General features: G+C 38.9%; 1 protein-coding gene across 1 annotated transcript in view; it reads right to left on the reverse strand.

The window, feature by feature from the left end:
• MOB4 (MOB family member 4, phocein) overlaps nucleotides 1-22,846 on the reverse strand; it is a 59,371-nt gene that overhangs the window by 10,189 nt on the left and 26,336 nt on the right. Inside the window, exon 3 of the mRNA XM_004468474.4 lies at nucleotides 3,037-3,137. Within this exon, the coding sequence (XP_004468531.1) occupies nucleotides 3,037-3,137 (101 nt within the window). The remainder of the gene's footprint in view (nucleotides 1-3,036; nucleotides 3,138-22,846) is intronic.

Here is a 22,846-nt window from a genome sequence, read left to right on the forward strand (position 1 = left end):
TACAGATTAAAAACAAAAAAATCAACAACCCTATATTAGGGTACAATACCCGATGTTCAATACCAGAGTTCAGTTAGGTTGACCATTCTTACACACTGAAAATTGGTACCATTTTTCAGGGAAGTATTTGGAAATAGTTACCGAAACACTTAAGAAACATATATCCTTTGATTAAGTCATTCTCTTAAGAATCTATTCTAATGAAATTATTAAAATTGCATGCAGATATATGTACAAAGATGTTCACTGGATTTTATACACACAAGAGAAAAATCTGCAAATATTTTAAATTATTAATAGTTGGAAAAGAGTAAACTGTTGGTGTATGTATAAACATACAGAGAATTTATTACTATATTACACAGCATGATTCCAGTTTTTATACTCCTATGTATTTTCTAAGTTTTGTTATGACTATGAAAGACATGCTCCTTATAAAAAGTTCAAACATCACCAAATACGTAATGTAGAAAATGAAAATCCTCCAAAATTCTACCACCTTCTTCCCAGAGAAAACTATTACTTATATATAAATTTGCTGTTCTATGTACAGACTGAAATATAATGTTTATCAACAATGATAACATCATACACACTTCTGCAATTAGCTTTTGTCACTTAATAGTCGGGCATTTTCCATGATATACTTTTCTTCTTAAAATTTCCAAGAGAAAAATTTCCTCAGAATTATAAAAGTGTAGAACACAGTATAAGTGCCCAATAAATACTTCTGATTCAGAAGAACAGAGGAAAGTACATGTCACTGGGACCACAAGTTTTAGATAGAGAGATGACAGAATCGTTATTTGACATGAGAAGGTAATTAATCCTCCACTTGTTTTATAGTTGTCAAAAGACTGAACATGCTCCCTCTAAAAGTCCTACCTGGAAAAATTTAGATAATCACTGCTATAATTCCCTATCAACAGATAAATGCACTTTGGTTCCATAAAAATGTAAAGCTAAAAAGTCTAAATAATTACAAGATTAAAGAATTAATTCCAAGAGAGAAAAAAAATGAACACAAAAATGAACAAATATAGTTGTGCAGTTGAAAACACAATCCAGAGCCGAAATCCAACCTACACTCCAATCACCAAGCCATGCATCCTGGCATTGGACTGTATTCACTCAGAGAAAGGAACACCTTTATCTAATCACAAAGATTCAGTATGGCCTCGTGGCAACTATGACTAAAGCCATGACTCAATTCTCATTAACGTCATTATATAACCAGCTGCATTAACCAATAATGGCAAGTATACGGTCTCAAATCAGTTAATAGGAAGTATATGCAAAAAAACCAAAAGTCTACCTTTGAAACTCCTTTTTTGTCAACTATAAAGGTATATCCAATATGATAAAAAGACAAAGAATATATATGCATGTTTGATACAAATTAAAAAAAAAAAGTGGGTAATAGAAAAAAAACAAAAGTAAAAACAACAGTACCAAGACAAATGGAATATGCACAAGATTTTATAAATTTTATATAATGTATATAAGTTAAATAAGGAAGACAATATTTACTTAGAACTGAAATAAAAATGTTATAAACTAAAATCATCCCTTACTTGTTATGATTTATGATTGTAGTGAAAAAAAAAAAGATGCCAGTTAGTTTCATCATTAATCCCAAAAGATAAGTACTTATTTTCAAGGGAGATTATAATAATAAGGCAAAGAATATATTATCTAAAGTGCTTTCTATTCTGAGTTATACGAACAGGAAAATATTTACATACTCAGACTTTCTATTAACCTGTATTGAGAGAGATTTGTTTTTAAATAAGTCCAATAGTCAAGTCGCTTGTCCAAGTATGGTAAAGGACACAAAGAAGTCTTAACCTCCTGAAATTGCTCTATTGTTATGACAAGACATTAGGTCACAGCTGTATCAAGAAAACAAGCATAGGAGCAGAGGTGGCTCAAGCAGCTGAGCACCTGCTTCCCACATAGGAGGTCCCAGGTTCAGACCCCAGGCCTCCTTAAAACAAAAAAACAAATGGAAAAAAGAAAAAAACAAGTAAGGGAGCCAATGTGGCTCAGGAGTTGAGTGCCAGCTTCCCACATACGAGGTCCAGGGATCAATCCTGACCATGATACCTCAAAAAAAAAAAAAAAAAAAAAGGAAAGAAAAAGAAAACAAGCATGTGACATTAAGGGAAGGAAAATAAGTGCCCTGTATACAAGTTGAGGCACTCATCTCAGGAAGTGAAGTTTAATTTATTTAGGAAAAGTCATATTTCTACTACTCTTATTATCTAAAAATCAACTCAAAAGTACTGAACCCAGATGAACATCTTCTACATATTTATATATACACACACATATATACATGTGCGTGCATCTGATACCACATTCTCTATATTTAAATCTATCAAATGATCCCCAACTCCCATTTGTACTAGAAAGTTAATAACTTTAGGGAATAATCTAGTAAATTCAAGATATAGCTGCTTCTATAGTTAGCTCTACTTTTTCACTAGTCATCAATTTTCTCCAAGGATATTATGAAAAACTCCAAACTCCAGAATTTAAGATTAAAATTATCCTCCCTTTACTAAAGTGAAGACTAGATGTCCAAAACGGTTCATAAGTAACTCATCAGGCACCAGGTCTAGACCAAACCAAGATGTGATCCTCTATAAAGAAATATACAGGTATTCATGAATGGGGAAATGAAAATAATGCATTTGTGTTTAGGAAAACCATGACAAAAAAAAAAAGGCCCAAATCCATAAATGTAGAAAGGTGCAGAGGAAGAGGCAGTTCCTTAATTAGTAATCTTTGTTACCAATCAGCTTCAGAACTATCTTTGAAAAGAACAAGTGATGTTGCAATATAACTTCATATGGAAACAACAGATAAAAGTTGAGAACCCTATGGCACTAAAAAACATAAAAGGTTTAGAATTTGGATTTTTGGTCTATAATTACATAGTAAATTTTATGAATGATTCATAACTATTATTAATACTAAAGGTTATTTTTATTAGAAGTACTATTACTATTTTGATATAGCTTAAGGACCTACCTCAAATGTTCATACTTCCATACACCTTCATCTTGGCCTTCAGGTGGTTCAAGAATTTTGTCAATATTGGAGCAATCTGCCCTTATGTTCTGCTGAATATACTATAAAAAAAGAAGTTCTCATTGTTAACTGAAATATTTTATTAAATGATAAATCTTATGTTAAATATACACGATTTTTGGATACATAACTGCTGCAGTGGTTTAACCTTTGGGTAATGCACTAAACAGGAAACCATGCGCAAAATCACAATTTGTAACTGAAAAGAAAGGAAGTAGCCCTTATCTATTGTTTTCCAATTCAACTTCTTTGGGGACAGGAACTACTACATAAATGCAGACATGTATTTATCAGGATTAAAACTGGGATTAAAATTACAAAAACAAATATGAACATAAAATATAGACAAATGTATATACAACTGTGGTACATATTGTATGATTCCATTTATAAATGTTCAGAACAGGCAAATCTATAGAAACAGAGAAAGTAGATTAGTATTTCCTTGCTACTGGGGTAGAGAAGGTAGGGAGAGAATGGAAATGATCTTTTTTCTCTTTAAAGACTTATGTATTTAATCCACCCCCCACGGCCCGCCATCATCTGTTCTGTGTGTCCATTCACTGTGTGTTCTTCTATGTCCTCTCATATTCTCATCAGGCAGCATGGAGATCTGTGTCTCTTTTTGTCGTGTCATCTTGCTGCATCAGCTCTCTGTGTGTGGCGCCATTCCTGGGCGGGTTGTGGTTTTGTGCGGGGCAGCTCTCCTTGCACCGGGGCCACTCCTTGCACGGGGGGCACCCTTTGCGGGTGCATCCCTGCATGGACCAGCACTCCTTGTGAGCACCAGCACTGCACATGGGCCAGCTCACCACATGAGCCAGGAGGCCCTGGTTATTGAACCCTTGGACCTCCTATATGGTAGGTGGACGCTCTATCTGTTGACCCATATCCGCTTCCCTGGAAATGATTATTAATGCATAGAGAGTTTCTTTTAGGGGAGATAAAAATATTCTAAAATTACATAGTGCCAGTGGCTGCACAATCCTGTGACTATATTAAAAACCACTGAATTGTATATATTAAAGGAATGAACTATATGGTATGTGAATTAAGTCCAATGAAACTGTTAAAAAAATGACTAAAGAAAAAGTTAAAAAAAAAAAAAAAGAGGGCCATTTTCAATGAAAAAGTATTTAACATGAAATTTTAAATTTCAGATCTATCTTTGAAATGTGTCATTCAATCTGGGATTTAGATATCCTGAAATCTGAACTGCCCAGATTATTTTAAAATAATTGATTATAGAAATTTAGTGATTACAGAGCCTTCTTGAGCTAATCTATCTTGCCTATTCTAGACAATCTTTCTTAAATATCACTCTCATGTCAAAAGCCTGCTCAAAAAATTTTAATTTCTCCCCAATTCACATCTAAACCACTCTTTCCGATTTCTGACCCCAACTTAATGTTCCAAAGCATCCTCCAAATTTTTTTTTAGGTACCACAGCCAGGGATTGAAACTGGGACTTCATATGTGTGAAGCCAGTGCTCAACCACTGAGTCACACTGGCTCCCCTAAGTATGTTTTTTGTTTGCTGCTTTTTTGTTTTTAGGAGGCACTGGGGACTGAATGTGAGATATCCCATATGGGAAGCAGATGCTCAACCACTTGTGCTACAACCATTCACAGCATCTTCCAAATTTTACATGAGATTGATTCTCTCTCTCTGCAAACAGATCCAACTAAATTCTGTACCATTTCTAGGGACCACCTCAAATTTCACACCATTATTCTTCTCAGACTTCTCTTCCCCTGTAACACATTTAAGGTCTTTCCTGATTATTTTAGCCCAGACAGAATTCCCTCTGATTGTTATGGGAGGAGTGGGGTAAGAGGTGGGGCAGGGAGGGTATATGAGCACCTCATATTTTTTTAATGTAACATTAAAAAAATAAAGACAAAAAAAAAAAAAGAATTCCCTCTCATTTCCCACAGTTGTCATCTGAATAATGAAAATTGGCAATATATTTATCCATTCGTCTTTCCTACTCCCACTATACTTTCTACAGTACTTTCCTCTTTTTTAAAAGATTTATTTATTTTTATTTATTTCTCTCCCCCCACCCTGCTATCTGCTCTCTGTGTCCATTTGCTGTGTGTTCTTCTTGTATCTGCTTGGATTCTTGGTGGTGACACCAAGAATCTGCATCCCTTTTTGTTGTATCACCTTGCTGCCTCAGCTCTCAGTGTGTGTGGTGCCACACCTGGGCAGGCTGCAATTTCTTCGTGCAGGGCAGCTCTCTTTATGGAGCGCACTCCTTGCGCATGGGGATCCCCTATGCGGGGGACACCCCTGTGTGGCAGGGCACTCCTTGCACGCATCGGCACTGCAAGTGGGCTAGCTCATCACATGGGTCAGGAAGCCCTGGGTTTGAACCCTGGACCTCCCATGTGGTAGGGAGATGCTCTATCCATTGAGCCAAATCTGCTTCCCAGTACTCTTTTTTTTTTTTTTTAAATATCATTTTTGTGAATGCATTTTTATTTTATTTTATATTTTTCTTCCCCTCTCCCTCCCCTGCCCTGCTGTTTCTACTGTTTATGTCCATTCGCTGGCTGATCTTCTGTATCCATTCCTCTTTTTGTCTACTCTTCTCATTTTTTCTCCTCTAGGAATCATCGCTATTCAATTCTGGGGACCTCTGATGTGGAGAGAGGTTCCCTATCAATTGCGCCACCTCAGTTCCTGGTCTTTGCTGCACTTCACTTTGATTCTTCCTTTCGTCTCTCTTTTGTTGCATCATCATCTTGCTACATGACTCACTTGCACAGGCAATGGCTCACCACACAGCCACTCAGCTCACCACATGGGCACTTGGCTCTCCATGTGAGCACTCAGCTCACTACGTGGGCACCCACATGGGCACTGGGCAGTTGGCTCACCACATGGACACTTGGCTCACTGAATGTGCGCTTGGCTCACTGTGCAGGCACTCGGCTTGCCACGCAGGCATGCTTTCTCTTCTTCTTTTTCACCAGGAGGCCCCAGGGATCGAATCCGGGTTCTCCCATATGATAGACGGAGGCCTTATCACTTGAGTCACATCTGCTTTCCTCTATAGTACTCTTTTTTTTTTTTTTTTTGGGTGCGAAAACCCGGGATAGTACTCCTAATAACATTTATTAAGAACAAGCACTTACTTGTTTTCATGTGTCTCCCCAAAGAATGAGTCTCTGAACACAGAGACAGTTTTATTTTCAATTTTGTTTTGAATTGGGTATTAGCACCTGGCGCTTAGGAGATGTTTAATAAATACGAATTGCCTTTATCTAAACTACATTTTTTGAACTCAAGAACAAAGATAAATTCACTTCACACCTGCAAGAATGGCTATTTTTTAAAAAGGAAAACAGGTTTTGGAGAAGATGTGGGGAAACTGGAACACCAGTGCAATTGCTAGTAAGAACATAAAATGGTGCACCACTGTAGAAAGCAATATGGTGGTTCCTCAAAAAGGTAACTACAGAATTACAATGTGATCTGGCAATTTTTCTTCTAGGTATATACACAAAGAAAATAAATCAGTGTCTAAAACAGATTTCGATACAAGAATTTATAGCAGAATTTTCACAATAACTAAAAGAGAGAAAACAACCCAAGTGTCCATCAACAAATGAATGGATAAACAAAATGTGGTACATACACATAATGGGTATTATTCGACCACAAGAAAAAAATGAAGTTATAAGATACACTGAAGCATGGGAAAACTTTAAAAACATTAGGCTCTGTAAAATAAGCAAGGCACATAAGACAAATATTTTATGATGTCACTTATAAAGAGATGACCAGAAACAGCAAATATGCAGAAATAGAAATAGATTAAAGGTTACCAGGGAATGGGAGGAGAGAACAAAGTTGTCTGTAAAAATAAAACAAATTTTAAAATTAAAAAAATAAAGATAAGCAATTGCCTGAAATTTGAAAGTCATGGAGTGGCAACGATGAGAAAATTTACCAAAAATAAAAAAGTGTAGACCCTGATTCCTTAGCATTCTTTGGTGATCCTAAAAAGTCAGTTCGTTTCTTAGGCATACAAAAATATAATCTCTGCAAAATGGCTTGCTCATACTCAATTTTAATTCTTAACTATATCTGGTAACTGAATTTACTTATAAGTTTTAAATGTTGTTATAAATAGAGCTACAACAGGCAATCTTTAAGGAATCTAAATCCTTTCACAAATGCCAGTTATGCAGATAAAAAAAAAAAATCCTTAACAAATGTCATTTTTCCCTGAACTGAGTCCTCCACATTTTTCTGTAAATAGGGGCACCTATCATTATTATAAAATGAGTTAAGAAAAATTAATTTCCTAAAACTCAATTAAAAATTACTTTTTTGCCATATGGAACTTTCTACATTGTTTCTGAGTTCTGCTATCAGCAATTTCTGTTCATTCTAATATTTTATTTTTATCCTCACAAATATCTGAAAATGGAGGGTTTACCAACTGACACGTTTTCTATCTCTTCAAACATTATAATGTGATGTAATTCTGAATTAAGATTAATTTTGTTCATGTACTGCCAAGGATAGAGAAAAATGAAGTAGTCAAAAAGAATTAGCTCTATCATGAAAAGATGGAATATTCTTAACTGCCTCTTCAACCTTATTTTCAATAAGTTGCTTAATCAGTAATTTAGTTAAATCAAAAAGCAGTAACATAATCACCTAAAATTTCAGTGAATTTTAATGTTAAAAGTTTTGAAGCTGAGTAAATTGCACAATTGTTTAAGAAGCTCGTTTTGAAGTAGAAATTCTACAGAGGATCGCCTCATAAAAATAGTGCTCTTTATGCTTTCAGTTATTTTTAAATCCTAACTTCTATCTTTTCTTGAAGAGAATCTTTATTTCTCAGTAAGCTTCCAAACGACACCACCACTTTACCTGAGCAAGCTCTACTTAACATTCAGTAACTACAAAGTATATACTCAATTCCCAGGCCTATCAGGTCTCCTCAGTACAGGAACGTGACATACCAGATTTTAGATGAAGTTGAAAAGAAAGCATGAAAGCTAATAGAGACAGAAATTAGAGTATAGTTTGCCAGGAGTGGGGGACAGGGAGAATGGTGAGTTAATGCATAGTGGGTGTAGGGTTTCTGTTTAGAGAGATGGGAGAGTTTTAGTAGTGGAAGGTGGTCTAGATACCACAAAATTGTGAATGTGATTAAACCCACTAAATGGTATGCTTGGAGTGGTTGAGATGGGAAAATTTAACGTTGTATATATGGTCCCACTACTAAAAAAGAAAGGAGGAACTAAAGAGACAATGATGGTTAAAGGTAATATATTACCCAGGATGGGCTCTAACAAGGACAGAACGTTCAAAAGGACATTACTGGAACATAAAAAAATTATGTAACCACCTTAAGCACAATTTTAAAGTTCAGGAAATTTAACATTTTATATCATAAGTGAATATCCTTGTTCTCAGGAAATGTACAGAGCACTATTAAATGTTCCAGGAGCATGATGATACAGCCTATATTCAAGTATTCAGAAAATGGATCAATAAGTAGACAGATAAAATATTTTCAGACAAACCGTTTTAAAGGACTGACAACAATTCTAATTATTCAAACCCTTGAATGTCAACTATGAGCAAAATAATGTGCTAGGTCTTTGATACAACTATTGGTAAAGTAGTTCACAGAGTACAAGTAGGGATTGTAATTATATGGCCCTCCACTTCTGCACTGATCTATATGGGAGCAACTAGCACTTGAAATGTGGCTACTCCAAACTGAGATGTGATAAAAAATGTAAAATATACACCAGATTTCAAAGACTTAATAAAAAGAATGTATAATCCCTCAATAATTTTTATACTGATTATATGTTGAGCTGATAGCATTTTGGTAAATATCTAGGTATATATATTCTCTTGAAATGCTCATAAATTCTTTAAAATATATTTGGCAGTTAAAAGCAAAAAGTGTAACATTCTCTAATGGAGTTTTCAAGGCATGTAGATTTTAATATATGACAGCTATAGCACAATAGGGAAAGGGACAGGAGACCCACATAGTAGGAAAGTCTCCACATCCAAATTCTACGTTCTCCTTTACAACGAATACAGCAAAATATAGATTCTAAATGGACTGTGAAAAGTTAAGTATGTATTCTGTAATCCTGGAGCAACCATTTTTAAAAGTATATAAAAAGATATAGGGAAGCGGATTTGGCCCAACGGATAGGGCGTCCGCCTACCACATGGGAGGTCCAAGGTTCAAACCCAGGACCTCCTGACCTGTGTGGAGAGCTGGCCAACGCGCAGTGCGGATGCGCGCAAGGAGTGCCGTGCCAAGCAGGCGCGTCCCCCATGTAGGGGAGCCCCATGCACAAGGAGTGAGCCAAGGAGCCGCCCAGTGTGAAAAAAGTGCAGCCTGCCCAGGAATGGCACCGCACACACGGAGAGTTCATGCAGCAAGATGATGCAACAAAAACAAGACAAAGATTCTGGGTGCTGCAGGCAAGAATACGAGCGGGGCACAGAAGAAGATACAGCGAATGGACACAGAGCAGACAACTACAGGTGGGGCAGGGAGGGGAGAGAAATAAATAAAAGATAAATCTTTTAAAAAAATAACAAAAAAATATAGTCACAATTATAATAGATAAATAAAAATAGAATACTATAAAATATTCAAATACCCCCCAAAAAAGTCAGAAAAGGAGAAACAGAAGAACAAAAAGCAGAAGGAACAAACCAAAAACAAATAGTAAAATGGAAGACTTAAATACAAACTTCTCTAACTATAATTACCTTAACTGTTAATGATCAGAATGAATTTTTAAAATGAACCAATTAAGATGCGGATATGGCTCAAGCAGTTGAGTACCTGCTTCCCACATGGGAGGTCCCGGGTTTGGTTCCCAGTGCCTCCTAAAAACATCAAGCAAAGAAATGAAAAAGAGCAACTCAGGGAAGTAGATGTGGCTCAAGTGACTGGGCTCCTGTCTATACATAGGAGGTCCAGAGTTCAACTCCCAGGGCCTCCTGGTGAAGGCAAGCTGGCCTGAGCAGAGAACTGGTCCATGCGAAGTGCTGGCTCACATGGAGTGCTGGACCGTGCAGCAAGATGATACCAACAAAAAGAGACACAAAGGAGAGACAATAAGAAATGCAGCAGACCAGGGAGCTAAGGTGGCACAAGAGATTGAGCACCTCTCCCCCACTCCAGAAGGTCCCAGGATCAGTTCGCTGTGCTGCCTAAAGAGAAGACAAGCAGATACAAAAGAACACAGTGAATGGACACAGAGAGCAGACAGCAAGCGCAAACAATGAGGGGGAGGAGGATAAGTAAATAAGTAAATTTTAAGGGAAAAAAAACAATTCAGGGGAGCCGATGTGGCTCAGTGGTTGAGCACTGGTTTCCCACTTACAAGGTCCTGGGTTCAATCCCTAGCCCCAAAAGGAAAAAAAAATGTCCCAAGTATATACTATCTACAAGAAACTTACAATATAATAATATAGGTAGGTACAATGATATAGGTAGGTTAGAAGAGAAAGGATGAAAAAAGTAATAACAAGCAAACATAAATCAAAAGAAAGCTGGCATGGCTTATGTTAAAATCAGACTAAGTAATCTTTAAAGCAAAGAAAATTATATAGAGACAAAGGACTCTGCATATTGATGAAATGGTCAATTCACCAAGAAGACCTAACAAATCAAAAGCATTTTATTAATTGTCCTAAGAGACAGCATTACAGTTATTAGTAGCACATACTTTGGCCCTAGAGATCTGTATTCAAGTATAGGTTCTACCACTGTGTGACCTTAGGCAAATCACTTGAGCTCCCTAAGCCTCCATTTCTTCATCTTGATAGTGGAATAAGTACTTACCTTACAAAGTTATTGTGAAAATGAAAGACTATATTATATAGAAAGTACTTAGCATAGTACTATGCTTCCATTTAATAAATATTATTAAAAAATCTATTATGGGGAAACGGACTTTGGCCCAGCGGTTAGGGCGTCCGTCTACCATATGGGAAGTCCGCGGTTCAAACCCCGGGCCTCCTTGATCCGTGTGGAGCTGGCCATGCGCAGCGCTGATGAGTGCAAAGAGTGCCGTGCCACGCAAGGGTGTCCCCAGCGTGGGGGAGCCCCCACGCGCAAGGAGTGCGCCCGTGAGGAAAGCTGCCCAGCGTGAAAAGAAAGTGCAGCCTGCCCAGGAATGGCGCCGCCCACACTTCCTGTGCCGCTGACGACAACAGAAGCGGACAAAGAAAAGCAAAACAAAAGAAACAAGACGCAACAAATAGACACCAAGAACAGACAACCAGGGGAGGGGGGGAAATTAAATAAATAAATAAATCTTTAAAAAAAAAAAATCTATTATGATTTTTTTTCTAAAAATAAACAATCTCTTGTTTTAAAATGCACATTTTTCCTCTTAATTTTTCCCAAATTCCAGCTATTTAGCTCTGGGTTTATATTTCTGTATCCTCCGAAAGGTGCAACTCAGTGTTGGATGTAGTGTGAGAGACCAATAAATATTTGCTGACCAACTAAACAACACCTTTTTTAAAGGCAATACAGGGAGCAGATATGGCTCAAGCAGTTGAGCTCCCACCTCCCACACGGGAGGTCCCCCTCTTGGGGCAAAAAAAAAACAAAAACAAAGAACAAGCAAAGCAAAACAAACAAAAAACTGAGGCAAACCTATGTGGCTCAATGGCTGAGCACCAGCTTCCCACATATGAGGTCCTGGGTTCAATCTCCAGCCCCAGGTACCTTTACAAAAAAAGGCAATGCACACTCTTAACCTGAAGAGAAAAAAAAGGCAACGAACAAAACAATTCACTTATGAATCTCTTCTATTTCCTGTGCCAACTATGTAAAATTCGCATAAAATACATTCTACAGGTTTTACATGTTTATACAATAGGTGCAGGGGAAGCTGATGTGGCTTAACCAGTTGGGCGCCTGCCTACCACATGGGAGGGTCCCAGTGTCTCCTAAAGACGACGAGCAGATGCCATACCTGCCGCAACCCATTGCAATGAGCTAGATGCCACAACACACCTCAATAAGCTAGACGTCACACCAGCCCTGATGAGTGAGATGCCATAAGCTAGCAGGCACCACAGCCCACAAGGAGCCAAAGTGACTCAAGCTGTTGGGCACTTGCCTCCCATGTTGAGAGGTCCCGAGTTCAGTTCCCAGTGCCTCCTGGAGAAGGTGAGCAAACAATGAGCAGACAATCTGGGGAAGGGAGGATAAATTAAATAAGTAAATCTTAAAAATATATATAAGCTAAATATAGAACTGCCATATGATTCAGCAACTCCTCTACTAGGAATATATCCAGAAGAACTAAAAATTATAACATGAATAGATATCTGCACACTGATGTTTATAACGGCATTACTCACAATTGCCAAAAGATGGAAACAACCCAAGTGTCCATCAACCAACGAATGGATAAACAAAACGTGGCATATATATATGATGGAATACTATGCCACAGTAAGAAGAAATGAAATTGGGACATATATGATAACATGGATGAATCTTGAAGACATAATACTGAGCGAAATAAGCCAGACACAAAAGGACAAATATTGCATTGTCTCATTAATATGAAATACAAAGAATAAGCACATGGAGTTAAAACTTAAGTATAGGTTATTAGGTTATTAGGAGATAAGAGTAGGGTTGAGAAGAACTACTGATGCTCAATGTATGTGGAAGTTTTAATTAACTTGACTGTGAAAGTGTAGAAATGGATAGAGTTGATGGTAATATATTATAGTGAGTAGCAGCTGGTTTATAAATGGGATTGTGGTTGAAAAAGGTAGTCTGAGGAAGTAAATGTCAATTGAAAGAAAGCTAAAGAATAATCTAGGGACTGAATAACACAGTGAACCCCGAGGTGGATGAGAACTGTGGTTGAGGGTACAAATGCAAGACTGTCCTTCTGTGGACTACAGCAGATGTACATCACTATTTTCTTTTTATTTTATTTTTTTATTTTTTTATTCATTTTTAAAAAATATTACATTCAAAAAATATTAGGTCCCATTCAACCCCACCGCCCCCACCCCACCACTCCCCCCACAGCAACACTCTCTCCCATCATCATGACATATCCATTGCATTTGGTAAGTATATCGCTGGGCATCGCTGCACCTCATGGTCAATGGTCCACATCATAACCCATACTCTCCCACGTTCCATCCAGTGGGCCCTGGGAGGATCTACAATGCCCTGTAATTGTCTGTGAAGCACTACCCAGGACAACTCCAAGTCCCAAAAATGCCTCCACATCTCATCTCTTCCTCCCATTCCCTGCACCCATCAGCCACCATGGCCACTTTTCCCACACCAATGCCACATTTTCTCTGTGGACCCTGGCTTGGTTGTGTCCATTCCACATCTATGTCAAGAGGGGGCTTAGATTCCACATGAATACTGGATGCAATCCTCCTGCTTTCAGTTGTAGGCACTCTAGGCTCCATGGTGTGGTGGCTGACATTCTTCAACTCCATGTTAGCTGAGTGGGGTAAGTCCGATAAATCAGAGTGTAGGAGTTGAAGTCTGTTGAGGCTCAGGGCCTGGCTATCATATTGTCAGTCCAGAGATTCAAATCCCCTAGATATATCTTAAACCCCAGCACCAACTACAATTCCAGTAAAGTAGCATGAAAGGTTTATGAAAAGAGATCCCATCTGTGTCCAGCTCCATCACACAGAAACACCAGCTCCAAAGAAGGGCCAACTGACATGGCAGTGAACCCCATCTGCCATGATCATAGAGCCTGTGGGTCTCTTTAGCCCTCAAAATAACCAATACCTGGGGTTATATCTACTTTATCTGTCTCTGAGACTCTGCTCAGGTGTGCATAAGGGCAAGCCTTCTGACATCCTCCAGACTCTTTTTTAGAGACTCATAGCCATATAAACTCATTTCTCCTTTCCATTTCCCCCTTACATTAGGTCAAACAGCATTTTAAACTCCTGTTATTATATGTAGACAGGGATATTCTGCTGGTCCACATTGAACCTTTAATTCAAGGTCATTTTCTAGTTGCATCATCAGCTGGTACTTTGTAGTGATCCCTCGGTGCCAGGGAGGCTCATCCCCAGGTGTCATGTCCCATGCTGGGGGGAATGCATTGCATTTACATGCTGAGTTTGGCTTCAAGACTGGCCACATTTGAGTAAATGAAGGCTGTCAGGAGGAAACTCCCAGGCACAGTGCTGCTCTAGGCTGTACATCACTATTGAAGGGTGGTGGGAATGTGGAGAAGCATGGGAAAACTATAATTGGTATGACCTATAGACTGTGGTTAACAGCAATACTATAATATTCTTGCATCAAAGCCAAAGATGTACTGTGTTAATAATGGAGGTGTATGGAAAAAGTATGCCAAATGTACGCTAGAGACCTCAGTTGGTGGTAATAGTTTGATGATATTATCTCATAATCTGTAATAAATGTTCCACCATGGTGTGGTGTGTTGATGAAGGGGTTTTGTATGGGAATTCCACACACGTATGACTGCTTTGTGAGTTCATAACCTCTGTAATAATAATGTATTTTTAAAAAATAAGGTGGATTGGGGGAAAAAATATACCAAATGTAAGACAGGGATTATAGTTTTTAAAAAAACATACATACATATATATAAAAATTGGTACAGAAGCATCATAGACAATTGAGAAAAGTAGCCAAAAAACGGGTTTAAAACCTAGGAAAGGGCGGCGGACTTGGCCCAGTGGTTAGGGCGTCCGTCTACCACGTGGGAGGTCCGCGGTTTAAACCCCGGGCCTCCTTGACCCGTGTGGAGCTGGCCCATGCGCAGTGCTGATGCACGCAAGGAGTGCCGTGCCACGAAGGGGTGTCCCCGCGTAGGGGAGCCCCACGCAGCCCTCCGCAGCCCCACGCGCAAGGAGTGCACCCCATAAGGAGAGCCGCCCACTGCGAAACAAAGTGCAGCCTGCCCAGGAATGGTGCCGCACACATGGAGAACTGACACAACAAGATGACACAACAAAAAGAAACACAGACTCCCGTGCCACTGACAACAACAGAAGCAGACAAAGACGATGCAGCAAATAGACACAGAGAACAGACAACCAGGGTGGGCGGGGGGAAGGGGACAGAAATAAAATAAATAAATCTTTATAAAAAAAAAAAAGCCTAAGAAAGGGAAGCAAATTTGGCTCAACTGATAGAGCGTCCGCCTACCACATGGGAGGTCCAGGTTTCAAAACCAGGGCCTCCTGGCCCGTGTGCTGAGCTGGCCTATGCGCAGTGCTGATGTGCGCAAGGAGTGCCCTGCCACGCAGGGGTGTCTCCCGCCTAGGGGGGTCCCACGCACAAGGAGTGCACCCCGTTAAGGAGAGCTACCCTGCACAAAAAAAGCGCAGCCTGCCCGGAGTGGCACTGCACACATGGAGAGCTGATGCAGCAAGATGATGCAACAAAAAGAGACACAGATTAAAGAGACAAAGATTCCCAGTGGCACTGACAAAGAATGCAGGTGGACAAAGAAGAATACACAGCGAATGGACACAGAGAGCAGACAATGGAGGGGGGAGGGGTGCAAATAAATAAATCTTTTAAAAAAAAAAAAAAGCCTAGGAAAGACCCAGGAGTTCCAAGCAGTGCTCTATTCAAGAAGGTTCTTCTTCAAGAAACTGAGCTAAGAAAACAGAGGGTAAGACATATTTGATGAAATATTCAGTAACTGTGGGTATACATATTTTTTCAAAGCAAGTAACATCATGTCACTGTGTCTTATCTAATTCTCTTATGGTTTGGACACAGCTTAAAGAACTAAAATGGCAGTAGAAATTTGACAGAAGGAAGTGAAAAAGAAAAATCCTTAAAGCTGACCCTGATGTTAAGCCATCTAATGGGGGACCTGTGAAGGAGGTATGATTTGGTCTCTACATAAATGAAAGGGAGAGTTTTGATATCAATGTTGAGACTTGTTTCAAATTAATCCAGTTTGGGAATGGAGGGAAGAGTTACAGGTGAACTAAGTCTGACTACAAGTTTTTAATTGTTGAAGCTGGTGAACGACTACATGGGGACGCGGGTCGGGGGGTGAGTCACTGGGTTCAATGTAATATTCTGTCTACTCTTGTATGTTTAAACTTTTTCATAATAAAAATTAAAATAATAAAAAAGGCAATGAGAAAGAATGAATGAGACTTCCAAGAAGATGGTATACTAGAAAGATACAGGACTCTTCTCTCCCAGAAAAGAGAGGACAGGCAGAAACGGCCAAGGAAAATCCCTGTAGCACTTAGGACACCACAGGAAGGCGGGACACAACCCAGAAGAGAGAGGGACAAAGGAAAAGAATCCCGAAAGCAAAACTGTGAGTAAAAAGCTGCAGCTGCTATTGCCGGCACCCCCTCCATACTAAAGATATTTTTGAATACTGAGGTCTCTGAGCCTGTGGCTATAGACAAAGAGGGCCATGGGGATCCACCTCCCCAGAAAAGGAGAGAGACAGGGACACAGCCTAAGGCTGACTCAGCTTTTGACCCACATATTTGGCTTTCCAGGCCAGGCGAGGCCACACCATTGTTCGCCCAGGGAGCCAGCTCCTGGATCCCAGGATTAAAAAGATCTAAGCCTCTTATTCTCTCTCTACTAAGCGGGACTGACTGTTGAGGACACATCTCACCAGAAAAAGGGAGAGAGAGGGACAGAGTCAGCTTTTTACCCACAAATTTAGTCTGGTGTGTCCCATGAGCCTTTCCAGGGCCACGCCACTTCCTTGGGAGCCAGCTCAAGACTAACAAGATCTGAGACTAAAGATATCCAACCCTTTCAAAATCTTTCTCTACCAGCCGAGACTGATTGTTGAGGATGCAGAAAGAGTGGAATTATTTCCAACCCAGGAAAAGGGAGGAGGATGCCAGTAAAGGTTGGAGAACTGTCTCCAATCAAGTTTGAATTACAAGGCCCTTACCCTGCAGGCAGGATCCTGTATCACACTGATCTAGTGTGAGTTGCTGCAAACACACACAAACCAGACAATGAACTGAGAGAGCTGTCAAAAGGGCGACATCATTAAAAGAAAATACAAGAGGCTTTTTCCAGCCTTCATATCCTCCCTCCCCAAGAACCTAGGAAGTAGGTCTGAAACCCACTACCAGTCCAAAGCCCAGGTCTGAGCAACTAACAGGGACAATCCTAAAGACCCATGTTGAACAAAGAATCAAAAAACAGAACACACAGCCTCCCGCCACTAAATCCGTACAAAAGAGAGACAAATTAAGCATATGAGTAAAACTCAACATCCTAATCAGACGCCTAGATATCAGAAAAAATTGCAAGTCATAAAGAAAATGAAAGGCATGGCCAAAGAAAAGGAATATAACAAAGCCCCAGAAAAGGTGCGGGATTTTTAATTTTTTCAATAACCAGGTAAAGAGGATTGAACCCAGCACCTCATATGTGGGAAGCTGGAACTCAAACACTGAGCCACATTGGCTCCCCAGAGTTGGTTTTTTCATTTGTTTTCCTTATTGTTTGTTTTTGTTTTTTCTAGGAGACGCCAGAAACCAAACCAAGAACCAAACCATGGGAGAAGCAAGTACTCAACTGCTTGAGCCATATCTGCTTCCTGAGAAGCAGGATTTGGATACCTAAGAAGATGTACACAAATTTCCAAAATCAAATTAATGAGTTGAAAGACAATATGGCTAAAGAGATAAACAATATCAAAAAGACAGTGAACACAAAGAAGAATTTGAAAATCTGAACAGAAAACTAACAGAGCTCATGGGAATTAAAGATACAATAAGTGAGATCAAAAACACATTTAGAGCATACAAAAGCAGACTTGAAATGATAGAAGAAAGAATAAGTGATACCAAAGACAGAATAGCTGAATTGAAGGGAAAAAAGAATGCTAAAAATTAAGCAGGGGCTCAGGGTGTTGAATGACAACACAAAATACAACAATATACATGTCATGCGAGTACCAGAAGAATAGAAGGGAAAGGGGGCAGAAAGGGTATCTGAGGAAATAGTTGAAAATTTCCCAACTCTCACAAAAGAAATGATGTTACATGTTCAAGATGTCAGTGTACCCCAATCAGAATAAATCTGAATAGACATACTAATCAGCAGAATGTCAAATATCAAAGATAAAGAGAAAATTCTGAGTGCAACAAGGGACAAGCAAACCACCACATACAAGTGATGCCCAGTAAGATTTAGTGGGCATTTCTTCTCAACAACCATGATGAGGGCAAGAAGACAGTAGTATAATACAATTAGGATACTGAAAGAGAAAAACTGCCAGCCAAGAATTCTTTATCCAGCAAAATTGTCCTTCAAATATGAACGGGAGTTTAAAATATCCACAAACAGAAACTAAGAGAGTTCCTAAAAAAAAATCCACCATTGCAGGAAATATTAAAGGAAGCCTTAGAACCTGAAAGAAAAAGACAGGAGAGAGAGGCTTGGAGGATAATAGAAGAAAGAATAGCAAAAAGGATAACCAAAAGAGTAAAAAGACAAATGAAAATAAGTTATGACATATGAAAACCAAAGAATAAAATGGTAGAAATAAATAATGCATTTACAGTAATATCATTGAATGTGAATGGATTAAACTCCCCAATCAAAAGATATAGGCTAACAGAGTAAATTTTAAAACATTAACTATCCATATATATGCTGCTTACAAGAGACTCACTTTGGACCCAGGTATACAAACCGGGGTAGCTATACTACAAAACACTTAAAAGCGATAGAGAAGGCCATTACATATTAATAAGAGGAATAGTCTACCAGAAAGATATAACAATTATAAATATCTATGCAACTAATCAGAGTGCCACAAAATACATGAGACCAACTCTGGCAAAACTGAAGGGAGAAAAAGACACCTCTACAGTAGTCACTGGAGACATCAACATACCACTCACATCATTAGATAGACCAACTAGACAGAAGATCAACAAGGAATTTGAACAATATGATAAATGAATTAGACATAACAGACATATGCAGAACCATGCACCCAAACTCGGCAGGTTATACATTCTTCTCCAGTGTCCATGGATCTTTCTCCAGGACAGACCAAACACATGTAAGATTATAACATGGCTCTCGATACATATAAAAAGACTGAAATTATACAAAGCGCCTTCACAGATCATAATGGAATGCAACTGCAAATCAATAATAGATGGGAAAGAGGTAAATTCACAAATGTGTGGGGGCTAAACACACTCCTACATAATCAGTGGGTCAAAGAAGAAATTGCAAGGAAATGAATATATTGATACAAATGAAAGTGAGAACACAACTTATCAAAACTTACGCTTAAAAAAAAACTTACTGGATAGGGAAGTGGATGTGGCTCAAGCAGTTGGGCACTCACCTACCACATCGGAGGTCCTGGGTTCAGTTTCCAGTGCCTCCTAAAGAAGATGAGCAAGACAGCAAGCTGACACGATACCAATCCTGTTAAAACACTTCCAAAAAATTGATAAGGAGGGAAAATTACCCAACACATTTTTTGAAGCCAGTATCACCCAAATACCAAAGCTAGATGAAGATACAAGAAAAGAAAATTACAGACCAATCTCTCTAATGAACATAGATGCAAAAATTTACAACAAAATACTTTCAAATGGAATCCAACAGCAAATCAAATGACTTACACATCACAACCAAGTGGGATTTATTCCTGGTATGCAAGGATGGTTCAACATAAGGAAATCAACCAATGTAATATACTCATCAACAAACTGAAGGAAACATAACCTCATGATAATCTCAATCAATGCAGAAAAATCATTTGACAAAATCCAGCATCCTTTCTTGATAAAAACACTTCAAAATATAGGAATAGTAGGAAAAATTCTGAATATGATAAAGGCATATATGAAAAACCAACAGTCAACATCATACTTAATGGGAAAGGTTGAAAGCTTTCCCTCTAAGATCTGGAACAAGACAAGTATGCCCACTGTCACCACTGTTATTCAACACTGTACTAGAAGTTCTAGCTAGAGCAATTTGACAAGAAAAAAAAAAAATTAAAGACATCCAAATAGGAAAAGAGGAAGTAAAACTCTATTTGTGGATGACATGATCCAATATTTTAAAAATTCTGAAATGTCTACACCAAGCTACATAAGCTAATGAGTTCAGCAAAGTGTCAGGATACAAGATCAACACACAAAAATCAGTGATGTTTTATACACTAGTATTGAACAATCTGAGATGGAAATCAGGGCGGAATTCCATTACAACAGCAACAAAAAGACTCATACCTAGGAATCAATTTAACCAAAGAAGTACAGGACCTATATTCAGAAACTTACAAAACAATGCTAAAAGGAGTCAATGAAGATCTAAACAAAAGGAAAGACATTCTGTATTCATGAACTGGAAGACTAAATATCATCAAGATTTATAGATTCAATGCAATACCGATCAAAATTCCAACAGCCTACTTTACAAAAACAGTAAAGGCAATTAACAATCTACCAAATCCATGGTAATGGGACAAAAACAGTCTCTTCTACAAATATTGCTGGGAGAACTGGATATCTATAAGCAAAAGAATGAAAGAGGACCCTTATTTCACTCCCTATACACGAATCAACTCAAAATAGATCTAAGACAAAAATATAAAAGCCAGGACCATAAAACTACTAGAGAAAATATAGGGATACATCTTAAAGACCTTTTCGTAGGTAGTGGTTTCTTGGACCTTACACCCAAACCACATGCAACAACAACAAAAAATAAACGGGACCTCCTCAAAATTAAACAGTTTTGTACTTCACAGGACTTTGTCAAAAGGGTAAAAAGGCAGCCAATTCAAGAGGAGAAAATATTTGGAAATCACATATCCAAGAAGGGTTTAATATCCAGGATATATAAAGAGATGTTACACTCAACAATAAAGAGAAGAACAACACAATTAAAAAATGGGAGACTAAGGAGGATCTGAGAGTGGTAGGGTGCTTGGTGCATGCTCAGCTGCAGGCACAATGCAGTCCACATGCTGAGCCAGCTGGGTGAGGCAGGAGACCCCCCCCTCCTGAGCTTCTGTTTCTTCACTGGCCAAATGAGTTAGTGTTGGTGATAAGCTTGGCCCAAGCCTGGCACACAGCGCCCAGGCATCCAGTACATATAGCCATGGCCATCATTGGTTGTATAGTATGCTCTGAAAGAGGTACTATGACTACTCCCATTTTACACAGGGGATACTGAGGCACCGAGTGCCCAGCCTCCAGGCTCTGCTGCCTCTCACGGCATTAGTGGGAATGGGTAGGAACCTGGGGAGCCACTGTGATTTCCTTCTAGATCCCTGTGTATCCTTTGGCTGGAAGCAGCTCCTCCAGTTAGCAAAGCCTGTAGAGGATGGCAGCATTGGCTGCCAACTGGCCTATAGCCTGCAGATGCCCAGGATGTCACCTAGTCTGAATCATTCAGTATGCAGCCTGTTCTGAATGGCTTCTTCCACTCAGCAAAACGCCTTTTCCTCTCTGTCTTTTCATGACTCGGAGGTACTGGGGATTGAGCCAAGGATCTTGTACATGGGAAACAGGCAATAAACCCACTGAGCTATATTCACTCCCCTTTTGCCCATTTTTAAATTGGGTTGTTTGTTTTCCTATTACTGAGTTTCTAGGGAAAAAAAAATTTTAAGATTTATTTGATTTATTTCTCCCCCCACCCTCATTGTTTACGCTCACTATATCTGTTTGTTGTGTGCTCATCTTCATTTTAGGAGGCACCAGGAACTGAACCCAGGACCTTCCATGTGGGATGAAGGCACCTAATTGCTTGAGCCATTTCTACTCCATGCTTTGTTGTGTCTCATTATATTTTCCTCCTTGTGTTTCTTGTTGTGTCACCTTGTTGCATCAGCTCACTATCTTGCTCGTCTTCTTTAGGACGCACCAGAAACCAAACCTGGGACCTCCCATGTGGTAGGCAGGAGCTCAATCACTTGAGCCACATCTGCTTCCCGAAAATTAATTTTTAATTGTAAACTTTACATAACATATAAATCATTTCAACCACTTTAAGTGGACAATTATTTACATTAAGAACATTGTCAATACTCTGTAACTTTCACCACTATTTCCATACTATTTTCATTGTTTCAAACCCAAATTCATACTCATTTGGCAATGACTCCCCATTACACCCTCCCCCTCTGGTAACCACTACTCTGCTTTCTGTCTCTCTGAATTTACTTATTCTAAGTATTTCTCTTTCACATAAAAGACATCATACAAAAAATAAAAAAATAAAATAAAAAATGGACAAAAGACTTCTTTGTCCAGAGAAGAAATACAAATGGCAAAAAAAAAACCACATGAAAAATGTTCAACATCACTAATATTAGGGAAATGCAAATTGAAACTACAATGAGATATCATTTCACACCTATCAGAATTGCCACTATTAAAAAGACAGAGAATTGCAAGTGTTGGAGAAGATGTAGAGAGACAGGAATGCCTATTCCCTGTGGATGGGAACGTAGAATGGTACAGCCACTGTGGAGGTCTGTTGGGCAGTTCATAAGGAATTTGCATATAGACTTGCCATGGGACCAGACAATACCACTATTGGGTATAACCCAGAAGAGCTGAGAGTAGTGAACAAGAATAGACATCTGCACACCGATGTTCATAGTGGTGTTATTCACAATTGCCAAAAGATGGAAACAGCCCAGGTATTCATCAACTGATGAATGGATAAGCAACTGTTGTGTATTCACACGACGG

This window comes from Dasypus novemcinctus, chromosome 7 (genome assembly GCF_030445035.2).
Source record: "Dasypus novemcinctus isolate mDasNov1 chromosome 7, mDasNov1.1.hap2, whole genome shotgun sequence".
NCBI lineage: Eukaryota > Metazoa > Chordata > Mammalia > Cingulata > Dasypodidae > Dasypus > Dasypus novemcinctus.